Source organism: Diutina rugosa (genome assembly GCF_008704595.1).
Source record: "Diutina rugosa strain CBS 613 chromosome Unknown scaffold10_size284702, whole genome shotgun sequence".
In the NCBI taxonomy this organism is placed as follows: Eukaryota; Fungi; Ascomycota; class Pichiomycetes; order Serinales; family Debaryomycetaceae; genus Diutina; species Diutina rugosa.
Window position 1 is genome coordinate 255960 of NW_022995117.1, and position 14421 is coordinate 270380.

Below are 14421 nucleotides of genomic sequence, written 5' to 3' on the forward strand. Positions count from 1 at the left end.
GCGCTCGTGCCTTTACCGTAATAGGAAAACAACCAGCGACGACGCTAGCTAGTAAGGTGTAAAATTAAACTTCCTATGCTAGTGGTTGGTTTATGCTCCCAAATGGATTCCTTTTACTTTTGTTTTCGCATGAGAATAATGTGTGAATGCCTTTTGTTGACGTGTTCGCTTTCGTTTTACTCGTGTCACTAAATCCCCGCGTAATCTCTAGTGAATAATGACGTCATCGTGTTCATACGGAATGTTGGTAAGACTCGAGCGAACCTTCATGACGCGAGCATTACACAACTTGTGTACGTCATGTAAAAAGTACGGGGTGATCTAAATGGAAGTTGTTAGTTCTCTGACACTTAAATCGTAGAGTTTACCCCGAAAGTAGAAAAAGGCATATGCAGAAGTACATTAGCCGCCTCCGCATGCCACAAAATGACTAGTGTACAGAGGAACCGCGTTGATATTTTGCCCTTGTTGACCAACTCAATTGATATGAATATTGGCAGCAATCGACTCACTAGCCCTATGTTCAGGCAAGTTCTAATATATCGATGTGACACCGATTCAGATTCACTACGCGCGTAGGGCGCAAGCTTCAGCCGCACCCCACGCCAAAGCATGTTTATACTTCACGCCTCACGATTTTCTAAGTTCGCGTTTGAAAGCAAGAATTTACGAAACTTGTAGGCTATTGGAATTGTTATATAGTACAAGATTTGGGACGAGCAATTACAGCAACTGGAGACGCCTGGAGAGTGAATTGATACATTTTCTTTATGTTGTAAAACACCTAAAAAAAAAATAGTTAAATCCTCACTCGTCTTTGCGGAATAGCTTCTTGAAATTTTCGTTGAACTTAGCCACTCTGGTCTCTCCCATATCACGAATATTTCGTTCCAAGTTTGTTATCTTATTCGACTGAGATTGAATAGTGGCGCCAAACTGGGCTGCTAACAACCTCGGACTCTTGACTTCTGGAGTCGGACTGGAGTCAAAAATCTCATCACGCAAAATAGGAGTGTCCGGGCGGCTAGACAATTGGTGGTCATTATCATCTTCGAGTGTAACCAACAATGGATTCGGTCGTACCAACTCTTCCCCTCCAGCGGTTAGTTGAAGCTTGAACACCTCCACGTAGCGCTTTTGGTCCTCAATGCCTTTTAGTGTGAGGACTTTGAGAAAATTTGTCACCAGATTATCACCAATAATATCGAAATACGCGGCAATGAAATCCTCCATAGACGCTGACGAGATTGACAATAAGTTCAATAAACGCTTAAGATGTCCGAAATGTAGCTCGAGGTGCTTTGCGTACAGTTTAGAAGGATTTCCCTCACCACGAAAGTTCGGATCAGCGTACAACGGTAACTGCATCAATGCCAGCTTGGTAGCAGCTACATCATTTTGAATTCTCTCCACCATGAGGACTGTCATCGGTTTAATCGCAACTAGATGATTCGCATATCCTGAAACGACCAGTTCGACAATTTTATCACAATAATTTCGAGAATACGCGTCACGGATAATCAATGGAAGGATCAATTCGGCGTTTTGCTTCGTTACGACCTTTATGAGATCAGGCACGTAGCTACTTAAACCCAGTGACGCTTCCAAATTCCAATTTTGATTAACAAATTGACGCCACACCCAGCGGAGGTCTTGATTGCATTTAACAACCAAACACTGTACAACCTTGTTCACTGTAGATTGAAATGTCTCCCTAACCGGGTCGGCTGAGGGTAACTTCGATACCAATTGCGGCTGAATTACTTTAGCTAGGCGCTGCCAAGTATCGTCAAGGTTCCCCATTATATAATCGCTAGTATTCATCACCATCGTAAGGTATTTGATACAGTCGATTGCATTGACGGATTCCTCGCCCACTGGTATTAATGGGACGAGGGCTCGCGTATTATACTCCAACAAATACTTAATGAACAACCGTGCCAAGCTGATAATCACTGGACCATTCGAAAGCTTAAGTATCTGACTGGATACTTTTAGAAAGTGCTTAAACAAATCAATCAGTGGATTTGAAATATTAGGCACATTATTAGTGCGCAAGACCTCCATTAACTCGTCATGACTTTGAGCTGAGGATAATTCAGTTGGTAGCAATGGCGTGGCAAGAAGCTCTTGCATTTTACCTCGAAGAACGTTATCTTGCTCACTTATCCATATGTCTAGATGGTCTTCAAAAACGCTTGAAAGCAACTTATCAAAGAATACTGTGTTAAGACGATCGTTCAACTGTTTCTCAAAATCGATAGTTGCTGTTAAGTTAGACAATATTGTGGACAGATGCAGTGACATCGTCAAGAGTCGCAGAAGGTCTTGCTTACTCATTTGACAAAATACTTTTGATAACTCCAATTCGACATTCCATTCTTCCGGGAACAACTGAGAAAAGTGCAGTTCCATTTTGTCAAGTACCAGCACAAAGTAAAGATACCGCCGATTGAAATTATCAAGCGACCCTGCTTCATCATTATTGCTGAATATGGACTTTATATCCCTTAGTTGTAGGTTATAAAATTGAGATAATACCTTGTCCTTGTTTTTGGGGTCAACCAACTCAATAATTCGAGCACCATCTCGTAAATCGCTGCTTCCACTATGAGATGTCGTCATTGCCTCTTCATAATCAAGCAAAATGTCACTCACCAATTTAGTTTGAGTTTTCTGAACCATCAAATTGATTTTGTTTATCTCATCAATCAGCTTATATGGGCGGAAAAAGCCCAAAAACTCGCGAACGACCAGAAGCATTTGAAAGATCTCATCATACTTCCTCGTTGTTATTACTCCCATCAATTGGTTGTGGGCGTTTATAAGCATTTGAAGGCGCTTCAAAATGGTCATCAGTGTCACCAAATTGCGCTTATACGAATCCAACTTTTGAATCAGCAAAGTCATCTCGGAGATTTGGGTTTCAGACTTGCGAGCTTCGTCTTTGATCGCATCAATGGAATGGGTCATATCTGTGATGTTCTCCTTGAGGCTTGTTGCTTGAAGATGAGCATTGTAATCCGCAATTTCGGCAACGACTCGACGAGAAAGTTGAGTACGGTACAAATGAGTATGCTTGAGCATATCATCAAGTTCATCTAGCAGCTTCGGTGTACTCAAAAGCCTCGGTAGCTCATCATAGGGATTGTAGTCTAGCGTGTCCATATGGTCAGTCGCACGCGCAGAAACTATCAGTGTCATCAAAGCCTAACAAGTAAATGTTTACACTTTGTGAGAGCGTTTAAGTTGAATTACTAAGATAGCTGATAGTAGAGAAATAATGGTGAAGAAACCTATCAGATGGCACACTTGACCGATCTTAACCTCCAAACTCCATCAGAGTATATACCTTTCGTCGTGCGTGCGAATAGACGCACGACTCAATGACCAATGTGGTGAAAATTTGTGGGTTACGTGATGCTGAATCAGCGCAACATGCTATCACTAATGGAGCTGATCTTCTTGGCATGATCATGGTTCCGGGACGCAGCCGCACAGTGGATACCGAGGTTGCGAAGCAAATTGTTGCTGGAGTGAAGAATCAACGGAGAGCAAACCATGTTCGAACTGTATTTGAGGGAATCGACATAACACTACCGTTTCCACAATACGTTGACCAAGTTCGGCGCAATATTATTCTGCAAGGGCCGTTCACAGTTGGTGTATTTCGAAATCAAAGCGAAGAGGAGGTTTATGGGTTGGCTCGAGAAATTGGTGTTGACTTTATCCAATTGCATGGCAGTGAAGATAAGCCGAGCTTTTTTGCTCATAATAAGAACTTGGAATTTGGAATTATTCCGCGATATGTGCTCGATCGTGATGAGAACGATATGAAGGTTCACTTTGCGAATTTGGATCAGTTCCCTGGTATGGCAATTCCCCTTCTTGATTCCGAAGCTGGGGGTGAGGGTAAGACAATTGATTGGGAATCAATCAATAACCTCCAGTATGGGAGATTCCTTTTGGCAGGCGGTCTCACTCCAGACAACGTTAACGAAACAAGGTACATCAAAAATCTCGTCGGGTTCGATGTCAGCGGAGGGGTTGAAACCGAGGGGGTAAAGGATAGGGATAAAATTACCAAATTCATTGAAAATGGTAAAGATGTGGTATTTGAATAGTATTATAGTAGCTTCACGTTTGATTGGACGTTGTGCTGTCGTCAAAGAGTAAGTTGATAAATTCATAGTTGCAATTACTGAAGTTTGTCGGATTGAAAAGTTGTAACACGATATGTCAACTTTAGTACATTACGACACTCCACGAACAACATCATTTGAAGCGATCCCATCAGAGTGACTATAAACTTCAATAATAATCTTGCCCATACTAACGGAATCAGGCTCTGCACGTGACCGATGTTATCAAAGTACTTGCAAAAGTGCGTCACAGAATTAGCCGTATGAGTGAAAATGAAGAGGACTTCGAGCTTCTTGCAGTGAGGCTGCAACTGCACTCTTACGATGATCCGAAGTTACTTCTCTTGTCTAAAGAACAACAAGAGCGAACGCGTACTCCGTTGCGCACAGTATGGGAGTATTTTCGTCTTGTCGTCCTTAGACAGCCGAACTCCTTAGAACAATTTGTGCTTCGAACTGAACCGAACGACTGCTCATTGGTGGCAAAATTCTCCAAGATTGTTGAAATTGACCTACGGCAATCTCTGCTTTCCGTTAATTCTATCTCGGTTAACACCATGCACATCCAGCATCCCTTGGTGAACTTTTTGAAAAAGGGGGGTGCTGAAAAGCTTGAAGAATTGAACCGTGAAGTTGAAGAACTGCCGATATTTGTGTTCGTACATGGGTTGGGTGGACAAATGTCCAATTTTGAGCCACTCATGGGGCTATTAAGCCAATGCCTGGAAGTGATGTCTATCGACTTGCCTGGGTTTGGCATTCTGCGAAGACAACGAGGAAGGTCGATTACTGATTATCTGACTGAGGAGCAAGCCAAATTGGAATCTAGTTGGAGGCTGATGCTGTGGGAGGATTTTGAAACGGATAAACTCGTGGAATTATTGCAGGCATGGGTAAATCAACGAGTACCTAGCAACAAAAAAATAGTACTCATTGGGCATCTGATGGGTACGCATTTAGTGATAAAGCTTGCCGCTAAGCTTGAGGAAAATAAGGTTGAGGGGATGATATTGTTATCGCCCCCACCTCTCGCTGAAAATAATACGTCTGTGAAGGTACATCTACCGTTAACGATAAAGTTGTTTTCTTATGTACCGAAGGTGTTTGATATATTTAGAGTTTGGGATCGCATCAAGGGACTTCGACTGCATCTGGTGCTTCGGCAGCTAACCTCCACCACGCTGCTTCTGACACGGTTACGCCAATTTCGGTGGAATTTAGATGTTGACTCCCCAGTGGTGTTGCGCTACATGCAAGGATTTCGAAAGGCTACCTATGATGAGCTAGCTCTTGCAACGAGTAGATATAACGACAGCGGGTCCACTCCTAACACTACGAACCAAAAAACCTTGATCCTTTGCGGTGCAGATGATGTCATAACTCCTTCAAAATACTCGAGACAAGCCGCCGAGTGGTTGAATACTCGTGCTCGGAGAGAGATATCCACATTTATTGAAATTCTTCAAGCTGGACACTCGCTTCTTTTGAATAAGCCGGAATTTGTTAGTGGTACTGTTCTTGATCACATTGAGCGTCACTACCCTGAGCGACTCCACCTAAGCCCGACTTGGGTACTCAGTGTGAAAGCCAAAATAAGCGGTGACAAATGGGGATTGAAAAATGAAGAGAAATGGAGACGTACTCAGCTGATTTCCAGAAATATCACTAGACGTGTTGGGAACGCTGTAGAGTACGCGCCGTTGTTAGCCATGAAGACGCTTAAAGAGGGCGATTGCGACCATCTGCCTCAAGTACTTGAAGCCAGATTTTACGAAGAGCCCAATACAGCTCCGGTGGAAGGCGTTTTGGTGGCTGTGATTGACATATCGCTGGACGTCCCGGTATACAACCCTAGCCTGTTCCAGCGAGTAAAATACGTCAAGTGTCCTACTGTTTCTAAGGTCGTCCCTGATAGAGCCGCCATTCGGCGGTTCATAGCTATTGTTGATGATTTACTTGAAACGAGTTCCGATGTCAATGCTCCGTTAATTGCGGTCCATTGCCATTATGGTCAAAACAGAACCATCTTCTGCTGTTGTTGCTATCTTATTGAACGTCTAGGTTGGACAATTGAAGAAGCAATAGAAGCGTTTGCAGTGGCCAAACCACCTGGCATAAAACATCCTCATTTCATAGACGCGCTATACGTACGTTACGAGGACCGATGAAGGTATTTAGACGATAATATCGCACAAAATTTCAATGGTGAGCGCGATTTATGAAAAAAAAAAAAAACACGCCAGGACAGGGTAAACTCTGTGTTCCCCTCTCCTCTATTTCCAGAGATCCAGATGGGGTCACTTTTATTCGCCTACTTCATAGATGAATTTCTGTAGATAGCAAAGTTTAAAGCGCATAGACGTGCCCTATTCAACGTACTCGCCCCTCACTGGGCAGAGACACGTTACCTGCCATTACGCGCGGACGCACTGTCTACTAATTAGGAGTTGAAGACGCGACGAGAGTAAGTGCTTACATCATGATAGCATCCAATACAAGTGCAATGCTAACGGTAGTATAATTGGTTGCACATTTAATTCCTATTTTTGTTACTTCCCTTCGTGTCGCTTTATTCGAGAATCTGACTCACATTCTCCTTTCAAAACATTGTGGTAGCACTTACCCTCAAATTATTGACGCGTTAGGAAAAATTTCGAATAGAAAAGCAGGGGTCTTCACGCACGATCAGTTTACTCCTTTTGTCGCTGTATCCCTGTTATAGCATTATATTGAGCATTTTGTCTAGTTTTCAGTTTCAACTCGTTCAAACTGTTAACGGATATGACTGAAGTGGATAAGATTGTGCCAGCTCCTCAAAGTGCCAAGAGTCGGTCACCAAGACGCCCACGTCACCAACAACGACACCACCAAACGAAGGAGCCGATTACGCTGTTTGAAAATGATCTAAACTATCTTCTCCAGCCGACGTCAGAACTGCTGACGATGGTCGACTCGGTTAAGCTACCTACTCCAATGAAATCCCACAACGAAAGCCGCCAAGTAAAAAGTCTCAAATTTCTGGCGCTGGAGATTACTCAAGATATTGATGACATCCATTTCCTGGAAGACGAATCTTTTTCGACGAGCCCACCGCGTACTAAGGTAATGAAGAAACGTCAAAGTCGCCGGAATTTGAACCATAAGCAATCGGAGGCCGATATTTTGGCTCAATTCATGAATGACGATGATCATCTGCTGCAATTACCACCTCCTCCAAACCAAGCAAAACTGATTTCCCAACAAAATTCTCGCCTGGTAAGTCTGCTGAGTCGTAATGTGTCGAGATGTGGCACACCCGCCAATGCCAGCGTTGACGATTTAGCGAACATGCTGTTCATTAGTGATGAGGATGGTAACACCAGTATTGACGACGCGTCCAGAATCGAACCAGTTAAAAATGGGAACATCACACCCGAAGAAAACCGTAAACAACGATCGCTCTCGAAAAAGAAAAGTCGATCCCAATTGAGAAAGAAGAAGCTGAGAGCTAAATTGCGGGAAGCCAAAGAGGCGGCAAGTGCCGCAGTTTCTTCGAATGGATTCACGGGCGGTGATAACGCTTCTACAAATGGCTCTCTTGATGAAGACAATCTGAGTGTAGGCGCTCATAACTTACCGCCTACGCCATCAATGTCAGAATTAACTCGCAAGCCTCTGGTAGCTGCGTTGATTGCTGGTATTGAGGGCAACTCCAAGGGTGCTTCTACCCTGGAAGTGCCTTTCGAGGTTCGCTTAAGACCTCTCAACATCAATAATACCAAAAAACTGGAAAAGCTCCCCGAGATCCAACCAGTGAAGCTGATTATTGGACTTTCGGTTGTGCAAATCTTGAAGCTCAACGCTAATGATGTGAAGATGAAAACTTTGATGCAGTCGCTGACTCTCTCAAAATATGCTCAAACTGGTATTAACTTTACGCTGCGTCATACTGATGAGTTGTTCAGCGATCCCCAAAAGCAACGGATCTTCTTTTTGTTGTGCATCAATGTTGCTCTCTTCGAGGCAGTGGGCTTCAAGCGTACCTTGCAGCAACACTCAAACCTTTTGGACTTATTCGGTGGGTACTCGGAGATCAATTTGGAAACAACTCGGACGAGGCTTACTCCGCTGAATAAGCAGGTTCATCAAAACAACTTGGACTATTCTGTCTTGTCATACCTTGGTAACATCCTTATTTGGGCTGCTAATCTTCAACGTGAGGCCGGCAAAGATTTGTTGTATGGCACCTATGGCATCAATGTTGATACTCAAACGGTTCGAGACAATGTAGGAGGATGGCACTTATGGGATCGTTTGCATAGAGAACGCAAGCATATGAGCTCAAAACGTTGGAAGCATGTTATCAAGTTTCGAACTGCATTTCCCTTTGAGGTTGATCAGTTTATGTTGATTTTGCGGTTCATGAAGGTTGACATTTCGAATTTGCTTTAGGAGATTAGGCAGTGATTGACTTTTTCCATAGAATATAGCATGATTAAAGATGATAAATTCTCATATAACTCATCATAAAGCCCAAATAACTGCAAGATTAAATTCTCTTTCAAAAGTCTTAAATTGGCATGAATTATTATTACTATAGTGGAACTACACGGACCATATCTATCAAAACCCTCTTGGTTTAACCCATCATTCTAATAAAAAGTTCGAATACAGCAAACGTTGCGCCATTTGCGGGTGCTGCACGTAAAATTGTTGGCACAAAACCCTTGTAGAACCCAGCAATGCCTCTAGTTCTCATGAGATCACGTACGACTGCGAAGGAATTGGAGTACTTGGGCAGTGTAATCGAATCGGTCTGCATTTTAGACTTGATAACATCGATAGGATAAATTGCAATCCACAAGGCGTAACCCAGCAACCCACCAAATGTACACAACTTCCAAGCAGGGATTTCTTCACGCTTGACAGACTGGCGGTTGATAAGGGCCTCGTATGTAGCAAAATAGATACCCAAGCCAGCTGATTCCCTTACGAGAGTGGGACCCAACCCCTTGTAAATCGCGGAAATTCCTCCCGCTTGAAACAACTTCTTCGCACAATCGACTGGTCCATTGAACTGTTTCACAGCACCAGTCTGAGTTTGTAATCTAATACGAATATGTTCAATTGGGCCAGTCAAAAATCCATTAGCAAATCCTGCAGCAGCACCACAGTTGAAATATTGCGCTAACAGTAACGGTTTACCTCCCAAAGCCGTATTATAATGACGCTTCATTCCCTCGTTCACAGAGAATTGAACAGAGACACAGGCACCTACCCCGATCAACGGGGTCAATGTTCCCTTGTAGAAGCCCGCGGGACCTTCGGTACTCAACAATTTTTTGATAACATCCATTGCCCCGTTATAGGTACCCTCAGGAGCCAGCTGTAACCTCACCTTCACAGTGTCAAAGGGTTGACCCACCAACACTTGAGCAACACCCCCCATGGTCCCAGCGACTAGGTCTTTGACAACTTGGAAGTTGTCTTGTGTCAACGGAGGTTCCTCTAATTCAATGGTCATCGCGATCTATGATCTTTTTTCACGCTACCCTCGTGGGTCGCTTGTGGAGGCCCTTCTTGAGATTTTAAGGCTATTTTTTCTTGCCCCGCGCGAGAGTCACATTTGACTCGGTCTAGCGGGGTCGGCATTTACCGCGACTCGGCGTCAACTGCGAGACCATCGAATGGGTTTATTCCGGTTTTTGCATAGTGAAGCGAGGGCAGAAGCATGGGGCCCCCATCGGGATTTACCGGCTTGATGGCTTGCGCCGCCGCACCGAGGCTAGCCACCAAAGGCGTACGGACTTGTGGCACCAGTGATGTAGGCGTCGTGATTTGGAAGATTGCCAGCACCAGGGGTATCAGGGCAAGAGGAGGTGGATGAGTAGCAGTGGCCAGTGTGACCTCCAGTATCAGTTTGTACAGTGAAACTTCCAACAAAATGGTTACGTCTTTGGTCGTTTTCGTCAAAGTCGACATTGAGCTTCTTACTTCATTCAAAATTGGAAGATCCTGCATAATGCCCTTGACATGCATAAACGTTTGCACGATCAGTTTAAGGAACAGATTAGTCTCGTCCCAAAAAGCTCTCTTTGTAGGAAGACTGGGATTGTTGCGAATTGTAACCATTTTTGTCTTAAGCCGTTTAGTAATTTCCATCAGAGTCATGCAAATCGACGTAAGCTCCTTTACTTTAGCGATATTTGCCCCATTTGAAGCACCTCCCGAAATCGCCTTCGTAAGCTCGCCAAACACTACCATCGCTTCAGCAGTAGCCAGATCAATGGCTCTGTAAAGTCTTTCATCAATATCATCGGTATCATAGCTGCTACTCGTGTTGACGGCTACCTTGGGATCCGGAATCAGTATTTGAGGTGGCTTGGCGAGCAAACGATAAGCGTTTGACAATTCGTTGATAGAACCATAAAATGTGAGGTACAACAGACGAATAAAACAAACATCAGTATGCTCCATAAAATGGATAAGCAGTTCTCCCAATACCTTAATAATCAGTTTAACCAGTCCGATACACAGAAGTAAACTTGCCAGTATCTGTTCTAAAGTGAAGCTAGTATTGTTGGTATTTTCATCCATGACCTCCAAGTTCTCAACCAAAGCGTCTATGGTGGCCTTCGTAGTGTACAATGACAGAACCATTTTCATAGTTATCTTCTTGTCTGTACAAAATCCTGTGAAACGACGGATCAGTGAATGTAGTTCACTAAAAGCAAATAAAAGCTTACGGCTCACTTTAATCAAGCTGGAGCGCCTTGGTTTGATATTGCCTGAGTCTCGAGTTAAGGTCGAAATTTGCAGTTGTGATATCTGGCGAGGAACGTTTGTCGCTTCCTCGCTTTCCTGGAGAGTCAGAAGTCGACGGAAGTACGCTGCCAGTCTATGCTCAGTATCAACGCCGTCATTCTTTTCTAAAAGCTTGTCGATCTCTTTCAATGTATTAGATCGCTTCCGCAGAGCAGGCAGGTTTTGCGCCAGGGTGGGTGATTTAGGGATGGGAGGTGGCGTTACAATTTGCATTTGCTCCAATGCCAGGACCAGTCGCGACAATTGGATTGGAGATGAGCCTGTCTCCTCGGTGTCATCGTCTTTTTTCATGATAAGTCCCATGCGCCGAGTTGCACGAGCCAGTTTGATCGCATCAGCGTTTGCAGATTCACCAATGGCGCCGGCGCCAGAGTTAGATGAAGTTGTGATGGTTGTAGTACCAGCAGATGGAATGGAAAATGCATGACTCGTTGTACTCTGCTCTTGGGCAATTTTTGCATCAAGTTTGGCGCCGTTCGCTATCAAATAGTTTTTCAACTCGCGGACCCAATCTAAGTCTGACGTTTGGTTTTGTAGTTGCCGAATCAAATCAAGCAGTGGCATCAATAAGGGATTGTCCCCAACCTCTATCAAGTTCAAATTGGTCAAACGGCCCAAGGCCAGAGGTAAATAGCGCAACCGGTTCGATTTAAGTTGTAAAACCTTCAAGTGTGTCATATTCCTGAGCCAGTTAGGTGAAATAAATGAGATTTTGTTTGAGCTCAAATCCAAAATTTCAACTCGAGATAGTTCACCTAGTTCTGGTATTCCACGGAAGTTATTCAGATGCAAATCAAGATATTTGACCAGGCGAGCTACCAAAGCCAAGTTAGAAGGAAATTCTTCGAAGTTGTTGTTCGACAACACAAGTTGATCCACTTCCAATGGCGGTTGGAATGAGTAAAGAAATTCATGAATGATATCAACAACTTGAGCCGCAGTAATATCAGAGTTCAGTTGGTTAAGCCCACAAACTTTAATTGCCCGCAGAGCACTGATTTGCTCCAGCCTATCGTTAAGATAGCTTAATATTTGTGACCTGGACGCCATAACGATTTAAAGGTGAGCATTGTTGGAGCTAAGTCGCAAAAAGCCTCAGTACTGCATATTCGACTCGAAAGCTACTATACATGATTTTTGCACTAAAATATTCAATTGATACCTCTACCACGAGCGTCTTGTCGCTCTTCCCATACAGTCTTACCTGAACAACTGCATACTGTTTTGTCATTTTCCCAAACTCCGGCCAGACGCGCAATGACACCACATAAAGCATCTTCTGTAATAAGATCGTGGGCACGAGAAACCACAATCAGTCGACCTATAAGATCAGTTATCCCGAGATTCGCGTGGAGGAACAGTTGACCACTGAATCCATCAACCACCATAGGAGCCCCAACCGAGTTGATGATTGACGTTTCGTCGGAAGGGACCATCACTTCGATGGGACTCAATTGATAGAAGAGCAGTCCAGTACTAAGTGGGCCTCTCAGTAAATTACCCACAGAACGAATCGAAGGGTAGTACACACCTTTGGGTAACCCATTGATCGTCAAGTCGATGAACAAATCGGACGTCGATACACTGACAATCCGGGCAAGCCCCTTCACTGGGTGGTCATTATCCTTAGGATCAAATGATTCCAATATGCAAACCGCTGCAGAATTTGGCTTGCCAGTTCCTCTTATAATTGCATCACGCCCAGTTGATTGTATCGCTTTAACAATTTCACTAGGAGCCACACCTCCGGTAGTTGTAACGGTGTTATTCTTAACATCGCAATCATAAGAGGAAACAAGTGGGCTGATAGCCTTACCGATTGATTCTGCACACGATTGGCACGTCATCTCCACATTGAAGACTATTTCGAAAGGTGTTGAGGTTGGCATTGGATGAGTAATGGAGTCAAATATGCCGCGCTATCAAAAGTTGGCATAAGATATTGCTCACGGGAATCTACCACATTAGTGAGAATGGGAGAACACACGACCTCTCAAACTGATCTATGTTAACCTGTGCACAAAAGTACTCGAAATGATTATGATGTGATGAACATGTGATGAACATAGCTGATTCATATATAACAAATCCCAGTATTGTCACATCTCTAATTGCACCTCAATGATCAAGGGATGAGCGTAATGATCGTAAGTATCGTAAGCGGGCCTCAAACCCTTAATTCGCATTATTTCCAAAAAGTTATTATCTTGTCTGGGCTCACTATACTGCCATGGTCGTCCTCGGCCGCGGAGGATTTCCTACGTCTAAAACCAGTCCGTTGGTTTCCCCCGTTGCAAACATTTCGAATATCGGTTCACTTAAGAGGTTTCCGGATCGAGATGCAGCGCGAGATATGCTCCACGATGTTGCTCGTATGACGGCCTCCCTAATTAACGAATTTGGGTTCAAGGTGGGGACGCTTTGCGAAATGTACCCCAAATCACCAAACCTACTAGGACTTAATGTGAATCACGGCCAGAAAATCATGTTGCGTTTGCGATTTCATTCCAATGATCGACTGTTCTTGCCGCTTGAAGATGTTATTGAGACATTCCTCCATGAGCTAGCTCACAATGTCCATGGCCCCCATAACGCTGCTTTTTACAAATTGCTAGATAAGCTACGCGATCGCTATCTTCTCTTACGTTCTGGTACCATCCCAAAAAGTGGTTATAGATGTGAAATGAATCGATTGGGTGGAGCTCATAATGCAAGTGGTATGCGAGACGAAAGACTCAAAAGATTTGGGTTACTTAAGGAAGCTCGGAAATTAGGCGGAGTTTCAGGGAAGTTGTCCGGAAACGAATTAAGACGTTCGCGACTCATCGCAATTCAAAGAAGGTTACAAGACAATAAATGGTGTCAAGAGCCAGAAACTATCAATTCAGAAAAGTCTGAGTCCAGCACTTCTATAATCGTCATAGAAGACGAAGATGAGCAATCATGTGCAGCTGAGGTAGAGGGTTTAGACACTACACACCCATCAAAGGTAGCCTCATATCGAGATTTAATTGACTTGACGCTCGATGATGTTGATGACGACCCCGTTGAGGTACAGTCTTGTCTGGCCTGCGAAAAGTTTGACAAAAAGCGCGTGGCATTTCGAGTACGACCAATTTTAGGGTCACCTGCAAACTTCTTTCAAAGCGGGAAATCATTGAATTCAAACTTGTACAAGACTGTACCATTTGTGTACACTTTTACATCCACACCAGGCAAGACCTATTTTGGCGAGCAAGACAAGTATCCTCGACGAAAAATAGTTGCACTCTTGAAAGTCGAAGACATGATTGAGTGGAATGAGAAAGAAAAGAACATTTCAACAAGCCTTTCACGCCTCTCTTCTGGTAAGTCATTTAGACTACAGAAGCAAAGTCGACTTGAGCTGTACCCTAAATTACGGCGGAAGAGAAAAGTTGTTAAAATGATGTCAATGGAAGAGCTTCTCGAGCTTACCTTTTAACTCTTAATGTTT

At 43.7% G+C, this 14421-nt stretch overlaps 8 protein-coding genes across 8 annotated transcripts; 4 read left to right on the forward strand and 4 right to left on the reverse strand. All coding sequences in view use genetic code 12, as the record gives it.

Annotated features, from left to right (window-relative positions):
- Nucleotides 1–807: 807 nt before the first annotated feature.
- Nucleotides 808–3168, reverse strand: VPS53 (Vps53p; the record flags this gene model as incomplete). Its single annotated transcript, XM_034155099.1, has 1 exon — nt 808–3168. One exon carries the CDS (start codon nt 3166–3168, stop codon nt 808–810), a length of 2361 nt encoding a protein of 786 aa, XP_034012863.1.
- Nucleotides 3169–3386: 218 nt separating this feature from the next.
- Nucleotides 3387–4124, forward strand: TRP1 (phosphoribosylanthranilate isomerase; the record flags this gene model as incomplete). The annotated part of the gene is made up of 1 exon (XM_034155100.1): nt 3387–4124. One exon carries the CDS (start codon nt 3387–3389, stop codon nt 4122–4124), a length of 738 nt encoding a protein of 245 aa, XP_034012864.1.
- Nucleotides 4125–4699: 575 nt separating this feature from the next.
- Nucleotides 4700–6310, forward strand: DIURU_002449 (triacylglycerol lipase; the record flags this gene model as incomplete). Its single annotated transcript, XM_034155101.1, has 1 exon — nt 4700–6310. The coding sequence occupies one exon, from the start codon at nt 4700–4702 to the stop codon at nt 6308–6310; it is 1611 nt and encodes a 536-aa protein (XP_034012865.1).
- Nucleotides 6311–7085: 775 nt separating this feature from the next.
- On the forward strand, nt 7086–8573 carry DIURU_002450 (uncharacterized protein; the record flags this gene model as incomplete). The annotated part of the gene is made up of 1 exon (XM_034155103.1): nt 7086–8573. The coding sequence occupies one exon, from the start codon at nt 7086–7088 to the stop codon at nt 8571–8573; it is 1488 nt and encodes a 495-aa protein (XP_034012866.1).
- A 187-nt stretch (nt 8574–8760) lies between these two features.
- Nucleotides 8761–9645, reverse strand: YMC1 (organic acid transporter; the record flags this gene model as incomplete). The annotated part of the gene is made up of 1 exon (XM_034155104.1): nt 8761–9645. The coding sequence occupies one exon, from the start codon at nt 9643–9645 to the stop codon at nt 8761–8763; it is 885 nt and encodes a 294-aa protein (XP_034012867.1).
- Nucleotides 9646–9773: 128 nt separating this feature from the next.
- SOG2 (Sog2p) lies at nt 9774–11996 on the reverse strand (the record flags this gene model as incomplete). The annotated part of the gene is made up of 1 exon (XM_034155105.1): nt 9774–11996. The coding sequence occupies one exon, from the start codon at nt 11994–11996 to the stop codon at nt 9774–9776; it is 2223 nt and encodes a 740-aa protein (XP_034012868.1).
- A 101-nt stretch (nt 11997–12097) lies between these two features.
- On the reverse strand, nt 12098–12835 carry CCS1 (copper chaperone; the record flags this gene model as incomplete). The annotated part of the gene is made up of 1 exon (XM_034155106.1): nt 12098–12835. One exon carries the CDS (start codon nt 12833–12835, stop codon nt 12098–12100), a length of 738 nt encoding a protein of 245 aa, XP_034012869.1.
- Nucleotides 12836–13176: 341 nt separating this feature from the next.
- Nucleotides 13177–14409, forward strand: DIURU_002454 (metalloendopeptidase; the record flags this gene model as incomplete). The annotated part of the gene is made up of 1 exon (XM_034155107.1): nt 13177–14409. The coding sequence occupies one exon, from the start codon at nt 13177–13179 to the stop codon at nt 14407–14409; it is 1233 nt and encodes a 410-aa protein (XP_034012870.1).
- Nucleotides 14410–14421: the final 12 nt, after the last annotated feature.